General features: G+C 39.1%; 1 protein-coding gene and 1 long non-coding RNA gene across 2 annotated transcripts; one reads left to right on the top strand and one right to left on the bottom strand.

The window, feature by feature from the left end:
* The first annotated feature begins 575 nt into the window (after positions 1-575).
* On the top strand, positions 576-10,369 carry LOC307123502. Its single transcript, XR_013816173.1, has 4 exons — positions 576-728; positions 5,423-5,505; positions 5,810-6,780; positions 6,986-10,369. It is a non-coding gene; the product is annotated as an uncharacterized lncRNA (long non-coding RNA).
* An 867-nt stretch (positions 10,370-11,236) lies between these two features.
* Positions 11,237-23,197, bottom strand: irs2a (insulin receptor substrate 2a). Its single transcript, XM_079811458.1, has 2 exons — positions 19,886-23,197; positions 11,237-13,266 (listed from the first exon to the last, which is right to left on the bottom strand). The coding sequence occupies exons 1-2, from the start codon at positions 23,040-23,042 to the stop codon at positions 13,262-13,264; spliced, it is 3,162 nt and encodes a 1,053-aa protein (XP_079667584.1). The 5' UTR covers positions 23,043-23,197; the 3' UTR covers positions 11,237-13,261.
* Positions 23,198-23,712: the final 515 nt, after the last annotated feature.

The following is a 23,712-nucleotide window of genomic DNA, read 5'->3' as shown; positions in this document are numbered from 1 at the left end:
CACTTGGCTAGATCAGAAATTTGTATATGAATATTCAAGGTCCAAGATCCCAAGCAAATCGAACACTAATCACCATTATGGTGATTTCAAAACAATAACAGTACTACACAAGATCTAGTAGTCAAAGTATGTGCCTATACAGAAAATGTCTACCAAGAATAAATATTCACTGGATTAAGTGCATCAACTGCCCCTTGTGTCTAATATTTCATTTTGTGAAAAGGTAAATTGTTACTTATTTCTCACATTTTTGGTAGGGTAAAATGGATTAAATTCTTACATTTAAATAGAATATTTGAATTAGAATTATACAAAAAATAAAACATTACAAATGATTACAGATATTGATCTGATTTTACTTCCGCTATTTGTTTTAATTCACTGAAAAAATAAATGAATAAATAAATAACAAAATGACAAATGAGTCTAATATTTAGGCCATACAAGTGACTTTAGAAAGCTTCAAACAGCCTAGAGGGGAGGGGGCGTGGCCTGCAGCAGCAGCCAGCACGTGGACTTGTTTACAAGCTCGCGATTACTCTACTGCCTGTGTCCTCGCGTGCGATTAGCACTAAGCCCATTTATGGTTCCTCAAAGCATGTTGCTTGCCTCCAATGGAATGTTATAAAGCTATTTTAGCTATATAGTTTAGAAAGCAAGAGAAAAGATGTAGGGAGTGAGTGGAAAGATCAGGTTACGCCATCAGCTGCTGTCCCTGCACTCCGCACGTGAGCTACTGTTTGTGTAAATGATCTGTTGCATGTGTCGGTCCAAAGGGAGTGCTACGGGGTTTCTTTTTTATGATTTTTTTTTTACACTGATAATGCCAGCATCTCCCTTTTTCTGTTCAGGTTTTGTTGGTAATTTTATAATAAAGTAAACCAAATTCTCAAACAAAGCCCTAACACAAATATCTGCTACAAGAGTCCCCATAGGAAAAGAGGGGAAATGCATGTGTGTTGGATGAAGCCATTAAGTGGATCCATCCAAATGCATTTTAAAATTCTAAATGTCCTGCAGTCATTGGAACAACTCAGGGTATTACCAGCAATTAGATTAACATGCTGTCAAACACTATTATCTGTTCTCACCCATTTCCTCCGTTCTGTAAGTGTCAAGACTTGTATATACACCATGCTATAAACGCACCATGTGAAAACATCACAACTGAAGTGCATATTCACGTGTTAAACTGCCATGAGACATTTTCCTGAGATTTGCAAGCAAAATGTTATCCTCCGGCTGTACAACAGGTATATCATAAAAGTGAACAATTAGGCAATGCATACTGTAGGCTATAACTCCAATACAATTTAGTCAACTAATCGACATTAATAAACTGAATTTAATCAACAATGATCTGACTTGATCTGACTAATGACACTATTGTCTCCTGGGGAGCTGCTTTACAGCATAAACTGTATTTGTCTTATTTAATGAAGTTTGCATCAAAGACCATTATTTTCCTTTTTATTAATGTGAAGCTGCTTTGAAACAATATTGGATAAAGCACTATATAATAGATAAATGTGACTTGCCTTGACTGCAGTCAATAATTAATTGTTGGTGTTGGCACACTCACAAACAGACACTGTAAGCATTGTATTGGGGTCATATTATTTTAGTACTTGCTGTTGTTTTGTTGGCTTTCTTTGTCATTTTTTCGGTGCTTATTCATTCAGCAAATATTGCAAGTTATCGGACTTTAATGTTTAAGATGCTAAAGCTGAGTTGAATGTGAGAACACTGAAACTAAAGTTGTTTTCTGAGGGCAGAGTATAATACGCCATGTGTTTGCATAATGAATAGATGTGTGTGCGTGTTTGCCACCATGACTACTAATGGGTCCTTCATAAACAGGGCAATGTTCTAGCTGGGTAATGGTTTCTCTTTTGATTGCTGTTGTGTTTGTGTTTATGTGGTTGCTCAAATGCGCATGTACAATCTGGACACTTTGTGCACTCACAACCATGTTTGATTTTCACAATAGCAGATATTAAGTATAAAACATTTTGTTAAGTTTGTAGATATGCTTCTTGTGCAGATAAATAGCTTTTATAAGGTGAGTAGGCTAAAGCAGGACCAAGACATGTTTGTGCATGTTTGTGAGAATATCTAAGGAGGTGTTTTATTGGTTCTTTTCCAGAAGGAACAGAATCGGATTCATTACAGACACCTTTACTTTGTTGTAGACTAAACACAAGCAGAATGTAAAGATACATGCATATTTATATCCTTCATCATCCTCTTACTATTCTGAATATCAAACGATTTGACCCAATTTTCTGGACCACATGATTTTATTCAGACATGGGGACTTTCTGTGGCCTCACCCCTTGTTTTTTTAGCTGTAGTAGTTTAACCCTACTCTCTTTTCCATCCCACCCCATTATTATTTAGGCAGTGTACAGGCTATGCCATGCACCACCGACTTATTGTCCTGGAACGACAGGTTATAGCCTGTCTGACATCTGCGGAATCCCAATAATTTACTCCAAGTACTGTTCCAGAGAAAAATATGTTCTCTGAAAACAAGTCATGTTATCTTACACAAATTTGCTTCTCATTGTGTTCAAAGACTTTTTTATTTTTTTCCTGGAAAACAAGAGTAAAATACACAAAAAAATATATATATATATATATATATATATATATATATATATATATATATATATATATATATATATATATATATATATATATATATATATATACATATATATCGATCAGGCATAACATTATGACCTAATATTGTGTATAATAATAATAATAATGATGTGTATAATAATCCCCCTTTTGCTGCCAAAACAGCCCTGACCTGTCGAGGCATGGACTCAACTAGACACCTGAAGGTATGCTGTGGTATCTGACACCAAGATGTTAGCAGCAGAACATTTAAGTCCTGTAAGTTGTGTGGTGAGGCGATTGGATTGAGATCTGAGGAATTTGGAGGCCAAGCCAACACCTCAAACTCGTTGTTGTGCTCCTCAAACCCTTCCTGAACCATTTTTGCTTTGTGGCAGGGCGCATTATCCTGCTGAAAGAGGCCACAGCCACCAGGGAATACCATTTCCATGAAAGGGTGTACATGGTCTGCAACAATGGTTGGTGGTACGTGTCAAAGTAACGTCAACATGGATGGCAGGACCCAAGGTTTCCCAGCAGAACATTGCCCAAAGCATCACACGGCCTCCGCCAGCTTGCCTTCTTCCCATAGTGCATCCTGGTGCAGCGTGTTCCCCAGGTAAGTGACACACACGCACCGGGCCATCCACGTGATGTAAAAGAAAATGTGATTCATCAAACCAGGCCACCTTCTTCCATTGCTCCGTGGTCCAGTTCTGATGCTCATGCCCACTGTTGGTGCTTTCGCCGGTGGACAGGGGTCAGCATGGGCACCCTGACTGGTCTACGGCTATGCAGCCCCATACGGAACAAACGGCGATGCACTGTTTATTCTGACACCTTTCTATTAGAACCAGCATTAACTTCTTGAGCAATCTGAGCTCCAGTAGCTCGTCTGTTTAGTCGGACCATACGGGCCAGCCTTTGCTCCCCACGTGCATCAATGAGCCTTGGCCACTCATGACCCTGTCGCAGGTTCACCACTGTTCCTTCCTTGGACTACTTTTAATAGATACTGACCACTGCAGACCGGGAACACCCCACAAGAGCTGCAGTTTGGAGATGCTCTGACCCAGTCATCTAGCCATTACAATTTGGCCCTTGTCAAACTCACTCAAATACTTACGCTTGCCCATTATTCCTGCTTCTAACACATCAACTTTGAGGACAAAATGTTCATTTGCTGCCTAATATATGCCACCCATTAACAGGTGCCATGATGAAGAGATAATCAGTGTTATTCACTTCACCTGTCATAATGTTATGCCTGATTGCTGTATATATTACATGGTACATGAGAAAATGATGTGGTAACTCTGTGTCCCATTCAGCATTTTCAGAGCCACTTTACTGGAAACACATTAAATATTAAACATGGTCTCGAAATACAATTTGCTGTTGTATGCAAAGTAGGTGATTGTCATCAGAGATGTGACGTCGCTGCAAAAACAAGAAGTGCAATATTTCATAAACCAAGAATTGTCAAATTTGATTTCATTATGACTTCATTTTTTTATTTGTTGATTGCTACCATTCTTGAGATTTGCAACCAATTTTAAAGGGATAGTTCACCCAAAAATGAAAATGATCCCATGATTTACTCACCCCCAAGCCATCCTATGTGTATATGACATTCTTCTTTCAGATGAACACAATCAGTTATTTAAAAAAATGTCATTGTTCTGATGAAGTCCAAAAAGGTGCATCCATCCATCATAAATGTAATCCGTACGAATCCCTGACGCAATATATGACACGTAGCGTAAGCTTTGACGCCTCGCACAGTCCAAACAATTGGGCTGGGCAACAAACTCAAGCTCCTCTCATATTGAAATCCTCTGACATTTCTCTTTAAAAATTCTTGTTTTAGACTTCTAATTCGTGACCGGTGTTTTGTTTGTTTTGCCTCATCCTCTGCCCTTCCGGGTTCGTCAAGGGTTACTCTTAAAAGGTTAAATCGATGCGTGTGGCTGTCTGTTGGAAGCTAGTTGTTTTAAATATGGATATTTGTCTTACACAAATGCATTGCTTCACTTCAGAAGGCCTTTATTAAAGGGATACTTCACCCAAAAATGAAAATTACCCCATGATTTACTCACTCTCAAGCCATCCTAGGTGTATGTTGCGTATATGACTTTCTTCTTTCAGACAAATACAATCAGAGTTATATAAAAAAATGTCCTGGCTATTCCAAGCTTTATAATGGCAGTGAAGGGAGGACGATATTTTGAAGCCAAAAATCCATCAGAAAAGTAATCCATATGACTCCCTGGGGTAAAGGTCTACAAACAAATTTAAACTGATAAAACAAAGCAGTGTTACTTTTTAAAACAATAGTTGAAAGAACCTAAGAATCTGAATGCATCAATTTGCATTTAATTTGAAGTGTTTAGTGTTGGCAGGACATCCTGACAGATAGATTACTGTTGCATAGATAGATTAAGGTTGCAGAGCAGGGTTTGTGTTTAACTGGTTTGAGAGGAGGAAGAACCGTGAAGTCTGCGACCACTTTTTCCTAAACGCATCAACACTGTAAATTTTAATTACTTTGATTGACTCTTTTCATATTCATTTTGTCTCTATGTGGGAGGTCTTTTGCAAATATTTCATAAACAGGCTCTGGAACAGAGGCAGGGGAAATTGCGGATCCGGCACAGTGTGTTCTCTACACACTGGCATGGATTATTGCATAACGCAGTGCCCTTGCCTCTTCCCTCCAGTCACTGTGGTCTAACAGAGGTCCTGCTGCCCTTGTGCTTCATTGTGTGAGTGCAAATCTTTTTCTTTTTTTCCCCAGGTGTTTGGTCTACCCCTGTGCATGAGTCAGGACACATTTGTTTTCTGAAAGGATCTTGCCTACATCAATGTCTCAAGTATTGAGTATGTGTGCATCATAAGAAAGATGTATTATGTGCATGAGTATGTTTTTAGTCTTATAGCCAACATTGTATAAAATGCAATAGTTGAAGATAGAAATCAAATTTATTTTGCTTTAAACATAATATTATTATTTAACAATACAATTTATTTGTAATTACACAACATACCAAGTTGTTTAGTAAATTTACACTAATTACAGATGTTATTCAAAAGCTAACACCCTCATGCAAACAGGGTTCATCCTGTTATTTTTTTCTGCCATAAATAATCAAGCTATGATTAATAAAGTGCTTTTTTTTCTCAGTGAAAGAGGGTGCCCACCTGATGACCCCGATGACGTACCTACCCTTCCATAGTTGGTGACATAAGTGTCCGGACTTCAATCCTATCCTGCAACATCAAAAGGCCTGCAAATGTCAAGTTCAAGGATTAAATTGTTTCGTGCATGCACATAAAGGATGTTTACATCCCATCCTGTGTTAAAAAAAGTAAAAAAAAAAAAAAAGTTCTTGAAAGTTAAGATTGTTGTCTGACCGTGTGTGTCTGCCGCGTGGTTTGATTTTGGAGCTCGGCCTCGCTGACTCTAAATCCTTGATTTTTCTTCTTATATCAACTCAATAAACTAACATTTTCTCATTTTATCGCGGGTGAACATATCCTAGATAGTATTCTACTGTATATCTCAAACAATCGGATTGCTTTGATATCGCTACTTATATCCATATTTCCGAACATCCGCTACTAGCCTTAGCCCGCTGTTAACACTCGTAAAACTCAAGAAATTACTGTGTTCTAATGGCGAATGCATCGGATATATGTCTAACGTTACCTTTGAGTGCAGGTGAGGACACGTTCGAGCTGCACGCTGTACAGTTGGAGCTGGAGGCTCTGGAGAAGCAGATTGATAACCTCCTGAAGAGACAGGCCGATCTCAGGGACCGTCAATCAGAGTTAGAGACATCGCTCACAAGTCCGTAGTAAGTAATGTTATCACTCCGATGTCTTCTACTCCTTGTGTTTCCCTGCTCAGGGCACGAGCACCCAGAACACGATCATCCCAGGCCTCCTTCACTCCGGCGCCGACACACTGCGGGCCCTGGTTGATTCAGCAGCAGAAAGCGCGAGCCAGGCCTCGGGCGAGGACCTCTCCTCCACCACCACTGGTCTTCGAAATCTCCACCCGAAACCGTTTCTCCCCTCTTCTCGAGACGGAACGAGACGCTGTGATCATCGGCGACTCCATTGTCCGGCATGTACATGCTACCTCAGCTAAAGGTAAGGTGCGCAGTCACTGTTTTCCTGGGGCTCGTGTTCTCGATGTCGCTGCGCAGGTACCGGTGATTCTGAATGGTGACGAGAGCATCAGTGCTGTTGTGCTTCATGCGGGGGTGATGGATGGTTATTGTCTCTAAATGAATGGTTATTGTCATGGTGTAATGAACAGAAGCTGCTCTTTGTAAATAATTGGAATCTTTTCTAGGAGCGGCCAAGGCTTTTCCATGCTGATGGCCTGCACCCCAGCAGGATTGGAGCGGATCTTCTGTCCGACAACATCTCCAAGACACTACGCATCGTATGACTAGTAAGTCCAACTACACTTGACAGTTCTTGTTCTGTAGTGCATTGTATAGAAACTGTGTCTGTTCCACGAATATTTATGTCAAAATCCTCTATAGGATCTAGAGAAAATCTGATCATTATTAAACCAGATAATCTTAAAAGAAATGAACAAAAACATTCTCTAAAACTAGGTCTCCTTAACATTCGATCGCTCACACCTAAAGCAATTATTGTAAATGAAATGATCACAGATAATAGCTTTGATTAACTATGTCTGACTGAAACCTGGCTTAAACCTAATGATTATTTCGGTCTAAATGAGTCTACTCCACCAGGCTACTGTTATACGCACGAGCCCCGTCTGACTGGTCGTGGCGGCGGTGTTGCAACTATCTATAGAGATATTCTAAACGTTACTCAGAAAACAGGACACAGGTTTAATTCATTTGAAGTGCTTGTGCTAAATGTTACACTCTCAGATATAAGAAAAAAATCCCTATTATCTTTTGCTTTGGCTACCATATATAGGCCCAAGGCCCTATGTTGATTTCTTAAAAGAGTTTGCAGATTTTCTATCAGACCTAATGGTTAATGTTGATAAAGCACTGATTGTCGGTGATTTGAACATTCACGGAGATAATACAAACGATGCGCTAGGGGTTGTGTTTACAGATTTATTAAACTCCTTTGGGGTCAAGCAAAATGTAAATGGGCCCACTCATCGTTTTAATCATACACTAGATTTAATTATATCACATGTAATCAATCCTACTGATATAGACATCATACCGCAAAGTGAAGATGTCACCGATCACTACCTTGTAACGTGCACACTGCGTACTGCTGATATTTTACATACTGCTCCGCGTTATAGACCAGGAAGAACAATTCTCCCAAACGCTATTGATAAATTTACAAATAAACTACTAGATTTATCTCAGCTGCTCAGTGTACCCAAACACACAAATTAACTAGAGGAAATGACTAGCAGTATGAGCACCGTTTTCTCTAGTACATTAGAAACGGTTTCACCGATCAGATTAAAAAAGGTGAGAGAGAAAAGTACTGCACCATGGTACAACAATATTACTCACGCTATCAAGAGAGAAACTCGTAATCTAGAGCACAAATGGAAACAAACACGTTTAGAGGTCTTTAGAATCGCGTGGAAAGACAGCACTTCCCGTTATAAAAAGGCTCTAAAAGCAGCCAGGGCTGGGCATTACCATAAACTGATAGAAAATGACCAAAACAACCCCAGGTTTCTATTCAGTACAGTGGCCAGGTTAACAAATAAAAGCACATCATCTGAACAAAATCCAACAGCATGTTTATTAGATCCAATACCAACTAAACTACTGAAAGAGTTGTTACCTGTTGCAGAAGAGCCTCTTCTCAATATTATTAATTAATCTTTGACTCTAGGTCATGTCCCAAGACCTTTCAAGATGGCAGTTATAAAACCTCTCATTAAGAAACTACAACTAGATCCAAATGAATTGGCAAATTACAGACCTATTTCAAATCTTCCATTTCTGTCTAAAATACTAGAAAAAATTGTGTCTGCTCAATTATGCTCTTACTTACAAGAAAACGATATCTATGAAAAATTTCAGTCTGGATTCAGAGCCCATAATAGCACAGAAACTGCGCTCATTAAAATCACAAATGACTTACTCTTAGCTGCTGACCAAGGCTGTATCTCAATACTAGTTTTACTTGATCTTAGTGCAGCATTCGACACCATAGATCATAAAATACTCTTAGATCATCCACAAAATTACACTGGTATTCAGGGACAGGCATTAAAGTGGTTTAGATCATATCTATAAGAGCGTTACTAATTTGTCTATTTAAACAGGAAACAATCTAAGATAACGTCTGTAAATTATGGAGAGCCGCAAGGCTCTGTGTTAGGCCCTCTGTTATTCTCAATATATATGCTGCCACTTGGTAATATTTTAAGTTATGCCGATGATACTCAGTTATATATTTCAGCACGACCAGATGAAATCTCTAAATTATCCAAGCTAACAGAGTGTGTTAAAGATATAAAATATTGGATGACCTGTAATTTTCTCCTACTAAATTCAGATAAGACTGAGGTATTACTTATTGGACCAAAAACTGGTACACAGAATCTCTTAAATTATTACTTACATTAAGAAGGATGTACTGTTACTTCATCTGCTACAGTTAAAGACCTGGGTGTTATATTAGACAGCAACTTGTCTTTTGAAAATCATATTTCAAATACTACAAAAACAGCCTTCTTCCAACCTCAGAAACATCGCTAAGCTACGAAACATGCTATCTGTCTCTGATGCAGAAAAGTTAGTTCATGCATTCATGACCTCTAGACTAGATTACTGTAATGCACTACTAGCTGGCTGTCCTGCATCATCAATAAACAAGCTACAATTAGTCCAAAATGCAGCTGAGTTCTTACTAGGTCAAGAAAATATGATCACATAACACCAATTCTAACATCTCTACACTGGTTACCTGTTAAGTTTCGTATCAATTATAAAGTATTGCTACTGACCTATAAGGCCCTAAATGGTTTGGCTCCTGTGTATTTAACTGATCTTCTATCGCCTTATAACCCATCAAGATCTTTAAGATCACTAAACTCTGGGCTTCTGGTAATACCGAGGATATCGAAGTCCACTAAAGGAGGAAGAACGTTTTCATATTTTGGACCTAAACTATGGAATAGCCTTCCTAATAATGTCCAGGGCTCAGACTCACTCCTCCAGTTTAAATCTAGATTAAAGACGCATCTCTTTAGCCAGGCTTTCACATGATGCATCTCCTAACCTTGTACTCTATAGTTATATCAGTGCACATGGTCGTCTTTGCTTAATGCTTTGAACAGCAGCTACGCTAATTGTTTTTCTGTTCTGTTTTATCTCGGGACGCCCATCCCGAGGTAACTAGAGAGTCCATCAGCTCCAGTCTGGATCCAGCTTCCCGTATAGACTTCAGATGACCAACATCTGTGAAGAGACGACTCAACTCCTGCGAGGACTTCAGATGACACAGCCCTGCATCAACACGCACTCATGCTCATCTCTATATACCCTATTCATTAACAACATGTATTCTTATTTCTGTGCCACAGTTATTATATTGATTAATAATATATAGTTAGCTAATCTGTGTGCTTTGTATATGTGCATTTCTGAAATGCATAACATGTACAAATCAATTTAAATTGTAATGTAGATGCATTTTCTGTGAAGCTGCTTTGAAACGATATGTATCGTGAAAAGCGCTATACAAATAAATTTGAATTGAATTGAATTGAAGTGTTCACTTTCCATAAATACTTCCATAACTCACAACACTTGAATAACTTTATTTAACTTAAAGAGCTTAAAAGGTGTAAGGAATGATCCAGATACTGTATATAATAATAATAAAGTGAAAAGATGAAGGATGTCTCACAACTCTATTAGCTTCCTGCAAATATAGTTAACAAAGGAGGCATGTGGAGCTGGACTGGACCTCACAGTCAGACTGGAATATTGTGATTCATTAGCATCCTGTTCTATCAATGAGATCCTGGGAATCATGATATGAACAGGAAAACATTTGCCTCTGTCCTGCTCATTCAACAGGAAGTAATCTGTCGACTTGTTTATGAATTAACTGTGTGTTCCTTCCTCTATTGCCCTCAAGCTTAAAGACACAGTGTCAGTAAAGAGGTGAGAATAATGGCAAAATATTGTATATTTATATAATTACCATTAGGTTTTTTATTATTTAACGTTTTGTAGAAAGGATATAAGAAACAAAAAAAATGCTATTTTATTTTCCTTAAATAACAATATTTATTTGTATTATTGCATGTGACGTTTGCAGCACAACAAAAGCAATATTCATCTAGGATATTTTAAATGATCTCTCAACAGCATAACAATGAACAGTATGTGACATTTGTACAATGGAAGACACAGCTTGTTCAATTAAACCTTGCAAATATTGAAAATATATTAACCTTTTGATACATACAAATAGATATTTATTCTTATACTTCCGACTCGATGTCTTCAAGAACACTGTTGAATATATATATATATATATATATATATATATTTTGTTTCATAAAGCAAAATAAAACAAGCTTTGAAAGTTGGCAGAAAGAAACGTACAAACAGCATAAATTCAATATCTCTGTAAAATCTTTTAACAAATATATTAACATAATATTTATACATTTGGTTCCACTTTGTAAACTAATCTGATTTGTAAGTATTGCATATACAAAGGGTGAATGAATGCTACCCAAGAAGCAAGACCTTCCAAGAATCAAGTAGAATGAGTACCATTACCTCAAGAAATTACACAATAAAGTGGCAATGTGTCATGTGTCACTCTTTTTTAGGACTTTAAACATAAAATAAAAAAAGCATCAACACGACTACATCAGTGCTATACATATGTTTTTAGATCAGGGATTTATTAAGTTTTGAACAAATCATGTTTCATCAATGCAATGCTTAGTATCTTGCATTTTTATTTGCTTAGCAGTTTATTTGCTTAGTATTTTTATATAAGACACTATTGCGTGGGAGGAGAAGTAGCCTATTTTAAATGTCATGAAAATGTTAAGCTGATCACATTTTTGTATTTAGTTCACAACAATGTCTAAAATTACTCCTGTTGTGATCACTTCTTCTGCCCTACTAATCCGTTCACTCATACTGTATAAGTGGGTTTTGTGCTCTACATTCAGATGCGTCAGGTGGTACAATCCAGTTGAATGAGACATATTATCAACACAGAACCAATGTAAGCGGATTAAGAAAGTCACCAAGTAGTGATGCACAGAAAGGAACAAACATTTTTTGCCCAAATTTTGGACCCTAAATCTAAAAGTGCTCATTTCTGTTAATAATATTTTTTAAGGGATTACTCGAACCTTCCATTTTACTCTTTCTGCTTTAGCTAAAGGTGGTGTCTTGTGGCATTTTCAGTCGTGAAAACACTTTATTTTACAGTGTCCTTGTTACACGTTACATTACTGTAGAACTAATAAATTATGCATAATTACAAGCAACTAACATTAATCCAACCCCTATTCCTAACCCTATAGTAAGTACATGTAGTTGATTATTATTACTCAGTACTTTAATAACACTGTAACACGGACACCTTAAAATCAAATATAGCCAAAATTTCTGTGCATCGATACCATATAGTGCATTTTTTATCCATGCTATTTCTACGCAAATGGGAAAGAGTCACTGTTACCATATATTATATTAATTTTGAATGTAATTCTTGAGGCAGAGGAACAGGGAATGGCCGTGTTTTACACAACAAACGTAAAACATTGAGAAAGTGACAATGAATCTGAGGAAACATAGGATCAAAAGGCTGACCATATTTGGTCATATATATAATATATACTAATAACGTGTAGTTATTAAATATTATGTGCAATAACTATCTCTGATTAGGTGGTAAGACACTCTGCATATCAAAAGTGGACTCGTATATAGCAACTTACTATGTAATTATTTAATAAACGAAATATTTAGAAAAATAGAGTGAATGCAATAAATATCATATTTTTGATTGTTTAGGTCCAGATAATAGTCAAAAAAAATTTTGACAGACAGTAAGGCTTTGGATTGGTCATGTGAGAACATTCAATTTTGGAGGAAAAAATAAGTACGAATTCTTTATCTCTTCTAAATTGCGTACATCAGACTTGTGGAAATCTTTTAGTCAACATTTAAAATGACACAATTGTAGCTATTCATAGGACAGGGCGATAAGTACCTTACAGTTGTCTATGTCAGGTAAATGAAGATTACAGATTTTAGGGTAAACTATATTCCAATCATTGTTCTGAATTCAAACAAACCCTAAACAAAGTGTTCACATCAACAACAATAATAAAGGTTCAAACATACAAGTGGCATGTACGTTTTGTGACTCTTGTTACCAACAGAGTAGCAGCTTTGCAGATCCTGAAAAATGGTGCCGATGGTAGAAACAGGAGTAGCATGTTAAAGTGGCCTCGCTAGAATAATCACAACCCAGCCGTCTGACGTTCAGCTATAGGATGAGGTGCAAAGGTCACAGTTCATTTACAGCAGCATTGTCCAAACCAGTCCAGTCGAGTTACTGGTTGAGCTTTCACTTTCCCTCAGTACCAGGAGGAGTCACCTCTGCTTCTTGCTCAATCTGAAAGAGGGAGAATAAGAGAAAAAAAATTGATCTCTTTAAAGCTCTATTTGAACAAAAAATATAACCACAAGTAACACAGAGAATGAAAAAGTTTGTTGAGCATCTTAAAGGGATAGTTCACCCAAAAATTTAAATTATCCCATAATTTACTCACCTTCAAGCCAGCCTAGGTGAATATGACATTTTCTTTCAGACGAATACAATCAGCGGCAGCGCTATATTAAAAAATGTCCTGGCTAATCCAAGCATTATAATGGCAGTGAATGGCAGCCCAAAATGTGAAGCCCACAAAAATGCATCCATCCATTATAAAAGTACTCCACACGGCTCTGGGGGGCTAATAAAGTCCTTCTGAAGCGAATCAATGGGTTTGATTAAGAAAAATATCCATGTTTAAAACTTAATAAAGTAAAATATATAGCTTACGGCGGAGCACCTTCCATCTTCAACTTACGAAGAAAGTGTGTAATGCCTCTCGCAGTTCAAACTGCTTACGCTATGTCCAACATCATCGTTGTCCCAGTTACGCTAGATATTTGACATAACGTTTTAAATATGGATATGTTTCTTACACAAAACCATCAATTCGCTTCGGAAGGCCTTTATTAACCCCCCGGAGCCGTGTGGATTACTTTTATAATGGATGAATTTTGCTGCCATTTACTGCCATTATAAAGCTTGGAAGAGACAGGACATTTTTTAATATAACTCCGATTGTATTTGTCTGAAAGCAGAATGTCTTGAGGCTTGAGGGTGAGTAAATCATGGGGTAATTTTCATTTTTGGGTGAACTATCCCTTTAAACGTTATCCAGCAGCCTTTAACAAATCCATTTTTATGAATTGAACCCGTTAAAAAAAACTGGGTTAGAGCAGTTACAGTTACGAAACACCTTCTGAAACTTGTGTTTTAAAACATGCATACACTGAAAAAAATCATGACCTATTAAATGCACCTCCCTTTATATGACAGTAGACCAGCATGAAGGATTAACCCATGATGCGTAGTCATATTAAAACCTCTCTCAGATAAGTGAGGCAAAGGGTACCATGTCAGGAGGGATGGAGCTAGCAGCAGCCTTAACCATCTACTGTCCACAAGGGATAATCCTGATATAATTCCCTGATAATCTCATTGGAATTATAGTCACAGACCAAAGAAATGGGGGAAATCTCAGGGTCTGTTTTTGCTAAAAATAATGGCAGAGCACTTCACACTCTTATTTTACATGAAAGGAGATAATGGGAGATAAGATGAAGCCAGTGATACTGGCTGGAGCAAAGATGATTACACATTCAAATTTGTGTAAGATTTAATATTTGTTTCTTGAAGCAAAATAGAACATTAGCCCATCATCCTTCAAGAATAAAGTGGACTTCTCAAGTGGACTGTCCGCTTAAGGTATGTTTAATACACTTGCTTCAAGACAATGTGGAGAGCATGCATTTAGTCAAGGAGGTGGAATCTGCTAGATAAAAAGACTAAAATTTCTGTTCAAAATTGATGAAATAAAGTATACTTGTAAATACATACACTTGTAAATGAAAGTAACTGTGAGGTCATAATGCAACTTTGTTAATGCAGCAGGGTTGTGTAGTCCACCATTCAACATTGAATTGAGAATGCTTTTTCAATTCCTGAATTTGAACTTAATTTGAATTAAAATTGTAGTAAACAGTATAAATAGTTTCAATTTGAAGTTGAAAGTGAGGCACTGACAAAGCATTGTCTGCGGGTATACTTATGTGATTGCCTGAAAGAAAAATAGTTAAAGTTTAAAACCTAATTTAATCCTGAGTATTATTTACACAAATTCCAATATGTTTCAGGGTCAATGAGAAGCAAGGATGTAACTGCCATTAAAGACCAAAAGGCTCAGTCTTGCATGCGAGTAGATGAATTGAATGGTTGGTGACACTCCCTTTTTATTCAGCTGATGAGATTTAGGGTTTGCGTGATGACAGTACCAACAACCATGTCTGCAGCCTATAATGCTGTGTGTAATACTGAAAGCTCTAGGCAGCAGTGAGTGATGCTTGGAACCGGGAAATAGTCACGCAATGCTGATTTAATGCACGCATGACATAGCATCTCTGCTAGCTTGCGCATCACTGGATAGAGATGTCACAGCACCTCCAACTGTGGAACAAGAGGGCAACTGAGTCCTCTATGAAAGAGCCTAAGCTGTGGATTTAATAACGCGTTAAAAACCCTTCCACTGCGATGGGTTAAAATCTAGACCTATAATCGTCAGAGACTCAAAGACTAATGAGGCTGTACAAAACCATTCCGGAAATGTGTGACGTATATATGAGGACATGGTTGTTGTGAACCTGCATGAATGACTGTCTATGTCTGAGTCAATGCTCCTTTCATCCGCCTCAAAACAAGCCGCTGAACAATGTCTAATCCCCCACTCTCCCCTAAGAGTAATCTCCTCTCGCTCCTGGCTAAATGTGGGTAACATTGACAGTGTTGACATGGCTATCTCAGGCGGGAACATCCCGGCCTAGTTTAGCCAGCTCTGCAGAGGTGGAGAATCTTAGAGAACTGCTTGGGTTAACAATTTTTGTTGCTTAAATCTCAGCGAGGTTAAAGTTAGAGCTCAGAGTAGAGTTGCAAAGTCCTGGGAACTGACATTAAGCACCTAATACAAACAAAACTAATAAATGTCTGGCCAAATGTTCAGTTTAGACTCAATAGTCAAAAGATTGAAAAACCATCTTCACTGACAGACAGCATTTAAATAAATAAATAAATAAATCACAAAGGAAGTCAACACAGCATAAATCCGTGTGATCTATTCTGCTGTTCATACACATTCACAGTTAGCCAGAAATATAAACCATACCAATTTTTTATAAACCATTTCACACCTTAAAATTAGTGATGCACTGACATTTCAGCAACCAAAAATATTCTGCGAAAAAAAATGCAGAAAAGGTTTTTGAGGGATGAAATCATTGACCAAAACAGTGTTGTTTCATTTTTTCTTCTCGGATGACACATTTTGTCTGTGGTGGCGTTTCGTGTACACAATGTGGATAAGCTACAACAGGTAAGCATGTCAGCAGGGTGGACGCACAACCAAAAATGTTGCTAGAGTAGCAATATAATTTATCAGTATTTTATTGTATAATTTATCACCTGATAAGACAAAAGTGCTATTTTGGTTTTAGTGTTCCTGTAAAAAAGTAATTTTGGTGCATCACTACTTAAAATGTGCAGGTTTCTCTGAATTTAATTTTATTTTCTTTTTTTTCATATTTTCTTTTCTTTCCAAACTGCTGTCGATCTTTATATCTCTATCACCGTTTCTCTAGCTCTTCGTTCCCCCACCCCCTGCCCCGCTCTGGCTGAAGGGACAAGCACTAGCCACTTTCCTGGGGCAGAAGCAGATGGCCTGCTGTCATTAGTGTATTGTCTGTGCTGCTGCCATGCCTGATAACAGACCTGTGGTGAGTGGAGCGGCAGGTGCGCACACACACACACACACACACACACACACACAGCCCCACACCCTTCTCTGCTCAGCCATCTGCCACACACGCAAATGCACACACACACTCCTCAAGGAATATGATTCCAGAGAGAAAGAGGGAGTGAGTGGGCAAAAAAGAGAAAAAAAAAACAGTTTCGGTAACACTTTACTTTGTGTATAATGTATTATAAAGGTATTCATAATGTATGTTATTATGCATTATATATTTTCATAAATAATAATTGTAACCAACGCATCATAATATTTGCATCTGAAACTGGTTGTTTGTCAAAAATGCATTGTTTTCTAAAGGTGTACCTAAGGAGGAAAAGATAAGTATTATTATGTATTATAACTGGTTACAATTATTCATGAGACCATACAACGCATTATGTAAGGTGCATTACAAGGCATAATGAATGCATTAAAATACTTTTATAATGCATTATATATAAAGGCTTTAAGTAAAGTGATATCAAAGTTTCATAAGAACTAAATTCACTTTTGGCAAGAATCCCTGAGAAGAATGTAAAGAGCTGAAAAGAATCCCTGTTGACAGATTAATCTGTGAATTCTTGAACAATTATTTATTTTCATGTTTATTTTCAAAGGTCTGTTACCTTAAAAATGTCAACTGGTATTGCCATATTAAAAGGTCAACTGTAAATGCCATTCTAGGATATACGAGTACACTGTAAGTGTGTTTTTGTGTATGGGGAGAAACAGGTAATGATATACATTGATATCGTTTACATGCATATATTTTCCAATTAAGGTCCATATTCTGGTTAAGTCTTTATTCTGAAAAAGATGTTTACATGCTTCACACCTATTGGAATATTGCTGTGTATATGTGTATGTATATATATATATATATATATATATATATATATATATATATATATATATATATATATATATATATATTATATATATTATATATATATTATATATACACACACAGAAAATTCTGACTGTGCATGTTCTTTTCCTGCTATTCTTTTTTGGATATACTCTTTCCATTTTTTAGCCATTCGTGTTTAGTAATTCTGCACAGTAATGTGCTTGTAGACGAGGCAACATAATAAACCCATTAGGAGACAGACAACCACCCATGGCACTATCTCTTGAATTTGGGGTGCCTTTTTACCGAGCCAATTTCACTGCAATCCCTACTAAAATTCTCCTGTGCTCAAGCACATAGTTACTGATAAATCCAACAGAGAATCAAAACACTATTAGTACACAAATGTGATACCATGACTATATTATGGTACTGCCACAGCAAGCAGGCTGCTTTTCTGAGAGGTAATTTTGAGAAATTAGGCATTTGCACTGCTTTTGGTTTCTCTTTCTTCAACTACGATACCCATTTTTAATTAATATGCTATTTTATTCACCGGAGCTGTTTGAATTTTACACAACTGCATCAGAGGACAGACAGAAATGAAAGCATAATTATATTTGACAGCTTCTGGCATTCTTTGATTTAACACACATCAAAACAGGTTCTTGTCAACATACTTGTATGGTATTATGTGGCCTTGCAGTGAGAGAGAGAGAAAACTACTAAAGCTGAAGGTGAAACCATAACAAGTGATTATTCACCTCTCCCAGCAACCTTTAACCAGTCATGCATTCCAAGCGTGAAACACCGTTGTTCCACAAACAACCACCTGCCTTGTTTTTCGTCCTGATTGAAGCACATGGTTTAAGCCTCCATCAGGCCCTCCCTCTTCTGCTCAGCCGACCCGTGGACATGGCTGCACATGTTCGTTTCAGAGACTAAATGAAAACAAGCTCTTACCCTCCTCCTGCCCACTCTTTCCTCAAGGCTCAATACTCAAGACAAGAAAGAGTTAAACTCACTGTGCTGCCTGTCCACTATCCCTCCTCTGCCTGGTGTTTACACTGCAGGCTGCATGCCTGCAAAGAAAACTACTAGCCATGAACAGCCTTTTAACCACTGTGGATAGTTTTGGCCCACAACACTACCTCCAATTGAGGAATAATGGAAATATGGGAGAACCAGACGATATGCAGTACGTGCCTCAGAACATGGCATGTTCAATGTTCTGTGTGCTTTGCAAAAACAGCTAGTGTACAGGAAGCCCCAGGCACTTTATTAACAGCAGCATATTGTTCTGGCTTGTGACAGCAGTTTGATCTCACACACACTCACATATGATTCAAATAGTCAAATTAACACATGCACTTTTGCAGGAAATATGCTATGTGTGAGGAATATTAGCCATGTTTAAACTTATGTGTCCCTGTTAATAGGAAATGTCATTAAATTTGGCTTCATGACGTTTGACTGAATAGAGTAAACAGGGCATAACAGATTTAAGAATACAATGTGATAACAGATCTGACTTACAGCATCTAAAGTAAACAGAGATTAGTTTCTTGGAAAGGATCGACCAGGCGCATGTGAGCCAATGAGCCTCAAAAACAACATTTCTCTCTCCTCAGTGCAAAATGCTCTATCTTCTGAGAACAGCTCTATTTAATAGCTCTGTTAAACAAGCATACAACCCTTAAAACAATGTTTAACCGCTAACGCACGTTAGTCTGAAAAAAAACCCAGCGTTGGTCTAGGCTGGGGTAAATAAACAAGCGTGCGCGCACCGCTCTATACTGCAGCGTCATAGAGCCTGCGCAGTTGGGTTGTTTACCACGCGCGGCCACTCAGATAGTCAGTCACGTCTCTCATGCTTCAAATTTCTCTGGAATTCCTTTCAGTGAAAAACAAATTTTCAACGCCCCATATAATGACACTAATAGCCAGAGGTGCAAACCTCAATAATATTTTGAGTTACATAATACCATCTCGTCCCACCCTAATGTTTTGTTTAATTAGTTTGTGTATAATTTCGATGCAGTTGTGTCCTAAATATCCTCTAAAATGCACATTTATAGTTATAATAAACACAAAAAACGCTAATAGAAACAAAGATATATGTTGTTTCTATTATATACATTTAGTTGCAAATTAAATGCTACTTAACTATTGCAGTGTATATACAATAAGGAATTTAATTTGCAACATGCTGCATCAACTTTTTATCTATTACCAGTTTAATCAAGTCATCTTTTTGAATCATAACAGCCCATCACGTCATCTGAACTCACCTTGTACAGTGGTTGCAGTCTCTTTGAATCCCAGACACACATATGGAGTTGCATGTAATCCATTTATTCCTGCTTTACAGCAACCGCCAGTCTTGAAGCCCACAAGGTTTTCACAATTGCCCATCTCTTGTTTCTCCATGAGGTTTAAGGCGATGTAGTTAAGTCCCTTCTGATAACCAGCTGAAGTCTCTCGGCACATGGGAGACCCGTACTCCTCATCAGAACATTCACTGCTTCGGACAGAGACGTTCTCTACTGAGGCAGAGCTGTGTCGCTTAACATTGTGTGCAAAGGAAGGAAAGACAGGTGCAACTGTGGTGGTGGATGCAAAAGTCTCAGAGCTATGCCGTCTCCGGCCCTGGGGGTCTGCCCGGACCACCTTCGCTCCTCCGTTTGGGTCTACAGAGGAGGCAGCCAACAAGAAAGCGCCAATTCCTTTTGACACCTCCTGGTCACTCAGGTTCAGCCTTTGAACCCTACTATTGGGGTTAACTGAAGCACTCTCATCATTCTCAGACAAGAATGGAGGTGAGATGCGACCATTGTTGAAACTCATCTGAGTGTAATTGTCTTTACCTGTGCCAGATGTGCATGGTGAGTTTCTTGGTTCATTGAGGAAATAAGCCCCCTCATCAGGTGGGCATGGGCATTCGGCCAGCTCTGGCATTCCATCCAGGGGACTGTTGAGTGCTTCCCTCAGTTCATGAGAGTGTGAATTCTGATTGAGGTTCATGTAGTCTGAGAGGGGGGATACCTGTCTGAGGTTGGACAGTGAGCCCTGGCTTTCCACAGAAACCATAGAGGGAGAAGAATACTGTGTAGCAGCAGCAAAGTCAATGTTGATGTACTCACCGGGGCTTTTAGGCTCACAAGGGAGAGGATGTTCAGTCATGCTGGGAAGCATCCTCAGAGTGTCTAGTGATAACCTATTGGGCCTGTTGACTCTAGCTCTTTGTGCCATGCCATCAGGGCGACGGAGAGGGGGCAGGGCGGAAACCCTGTTGGCCTCTTCTGTTGGATTTTGGCTCTGGGGGCTCATCAAAACATACTGGTCATCCTCGGCCTGTTTAGGTGTCTGTTGCTTGTTAAAGCGAATACTTAGAGATGGGGAGGATCGTTGTGTTGTTTCACATTGACCCAGGAAATAATCTGGTGGTGTGGGCGAGACATATGTGTCGGCCGGTGACATATTCATGTATTCTCCATTCACTGCTCTGCCATCAGAGCTCTCCAGTGAAAACCTGGATCCAGACCACATCTTCATGTACCCGCTATCCTCTAGAGACCCACTGCTGGGTGAGTTAGTAGTGCCACTGCCTGTGGGTTGAGGATGTGACCTCGGGTTAATGATCTGCTTGGGTGCTGAAACACTCATGGGACTCATGAGCATGTAGTGATCGTTTTTGGCACACTGAGGTGCCATTCCTGGCGTCATGGGCATGTAGCCGTCATCACCCACATTACTGTTAGAGCCAATGTCAATGTTCCCATAATCTTCTGGGTATGAGACCTTAGGAGATGTAGAATTTGTGCTCCTGTTGGCAGCCCTCATCAGCATGTATTCATCAAGTGACGCTGAGGATAGCTGGGAGTGTGCTACCTGTTGCCGCGGGGTTGTCAGAGAATACGTCCTCTTCCTATATGTCTCCACGTCCAACATATCTCTGCTAGTTTGCCACATCTTGCTCTGGGAGTTGGATGGCCTGTCCATTACCATATAACCATGGAGCTCACTGGCTTCTCTTGAGGGTGGTGTGCTGGAGAGAGAAGAAGGTGTGTCACTCCTGTTTGCAAGGTTGTACCTCACGTCCCCTGGGCTAGAACTGTAATCGTCACATGAGAGGAAGCCAGTATCATTAGGTGACCCAGAAACAGAACCACTGCAGCTGGAGGGTCTGTGTACTGTGGATGAGATGGAACCATTCATACTGATCGAGGAAAAACTTAATGGGCTTGCAGCAGATGGGGGCGAGTGGGACATTGTCGCTGACATGGACCTGCTGTGATGCAGCAGTGATGGTTCTGACGTCCGGCAGCCCACCGAGACCGTGTTAGATCTGCTCATGTGGTTCCGGCAGACAGCTGGCGGGCTTCCATTCTCAGATATTGATACAGAGACCGGCCTGGTCATGGTACCTTCCCCTTCACTCGCTGTCCGTATTCGACATGAAGAAAATTTAGTGACAGGAGATGTGGCTGCTGTGCTGTCCGTCCTTGACCTCCTCACCAACCCTGTCTGACTAGGGGGTAAATTGTTTAAGTTCCGCCGTGTGGGTACAGATATGGGATTTGATCCTGATGACTGGCTTTTGCTGCGTGGTCTGAACTCTGACAGCTCTTTCATCGCTTTCATAGCTTCTAAAATGGTCTCGTGTATATTTTGTGCCACCACAGAATCATCTGCTTGCATCCACAGCTCTCCAGGTCCAGTAGAGGCGGATCTTCCCACCTCAATGAAGAAAAAGCTATCAGAGTGCCCACATCTGCGTATATTCATCAACTGCAGGGTCACAGATGCCACCTCCGAGTTAAGTTTCACAAAGCTAATTGTCCGACTTGACAAGCACAGTCTGTAAACTCCCGTGACATTTCTGCTCTGCCCAAGTCCCTTTGCTTTAAGATTAACTTGCCATACCTCCTTATACGCAGCATTCACCGGTGTAATCATGCCGTAATTTCCCTCGTCGAAGCCCACCAGAGATGATGCCGAACTAGAAACGGAGCTGTCACACATTTTCCCCTTACTTAATAAATCAGTTAAATCTCCGTGCCAACTCTCTTGCTCTTGCTCATTCTCCGCAGCAACAGCAAAATACTCGTCCTTGGTATAGAGGGCTATCAAATATCTGTGTTTCGCGTCCGCGCGCTTGTTTATGCTCAGACAACAGTCGAGAAAAATGACTCTTTTTGCAGCAGACTTGCTTTTCCATTTCTTCTCATTCTCGTAGTACTCCAGCCGCGCGGGGAGTCCGTCACTCTGATCTTTCAAAACAAAATAGCGCCGATGCCCGTGCTTTTGCTTCTTGAGGTATCCACATTTTCTGATGTTGTTTTCATGAATGTTGTTGTCATTCGATAACGAGAATCCCCCTTTAAGAGGCGGACTTGCCATACTTGCGTTTACAATGTATTTACTTAAGTTTCTAGAACTTGTCATCCATCCATAGTAAAAGAGATTCAACTAAATATCCGATTCTGCAGTTTCACCATGCGATGTCTGTTTGTTCACAGCAAATAACTCCTTGCTCAGAATCACTGAGCTTAAGAAAAAAGAAAAAAAAAAAAAACATGTGACGTTATACGCAGCCCATCTTGGAGCAGTGAAAAAAACAGTCATATAAGGCGGCGCGATCTTTTAAGAGGCGTTCCTAAATGGAGTTGCTCATTGGATTCATTGGCCAGGCGAAAAGGTTGACGGTTTTTTGACAAACCCGTGACGTGGTATAGGCAAAACCCCCATTCGCACAAACTGTTCTCTCCTCCTATTCCTTCTCAAACAAACAGCACTGTGTGGATGATCTAGCCTACTGTACGCACTTCAGTGCTGCGTCTGGTTAGCTGTAAAAAGTGTTTTATGTCGCAGATAAACTAGTTTTCAATGTAATCATAACCTATCGACATGTTTTAATCTGGGATTTAATTAAACCTGCAGACTCCAAACACATTCGACAGTGCTGCGTCTTTCTAAACATCATCATGCGATGACGACAGAAACAGCTGAAGGCTAGCTTTAGATTTATAATTTAGTCAGACCCAATGTTTATTTTAAAATGTGTCAGACTGTGGAAATAAGTACTTCAGGGAGTGAGAAAACGCATGTGATTTAT

This window comes from Gobio gobio (assembly GCF_949357685.1).
Source record: "Gobio gobio genome assembly, chromosome: 3".
Classification (NCBI taxonomy): Eukaryota; Metazoa; Chordata; class Actinopteri; order Cypriniformes; family Gobionidae; genus Gobio; species Gobio gobio.
The sequence above is the reverse complement of the archived record's forward strand: the minus strand, read 5'-3'. Positions and strand labels throughout refer to the sequence as shown.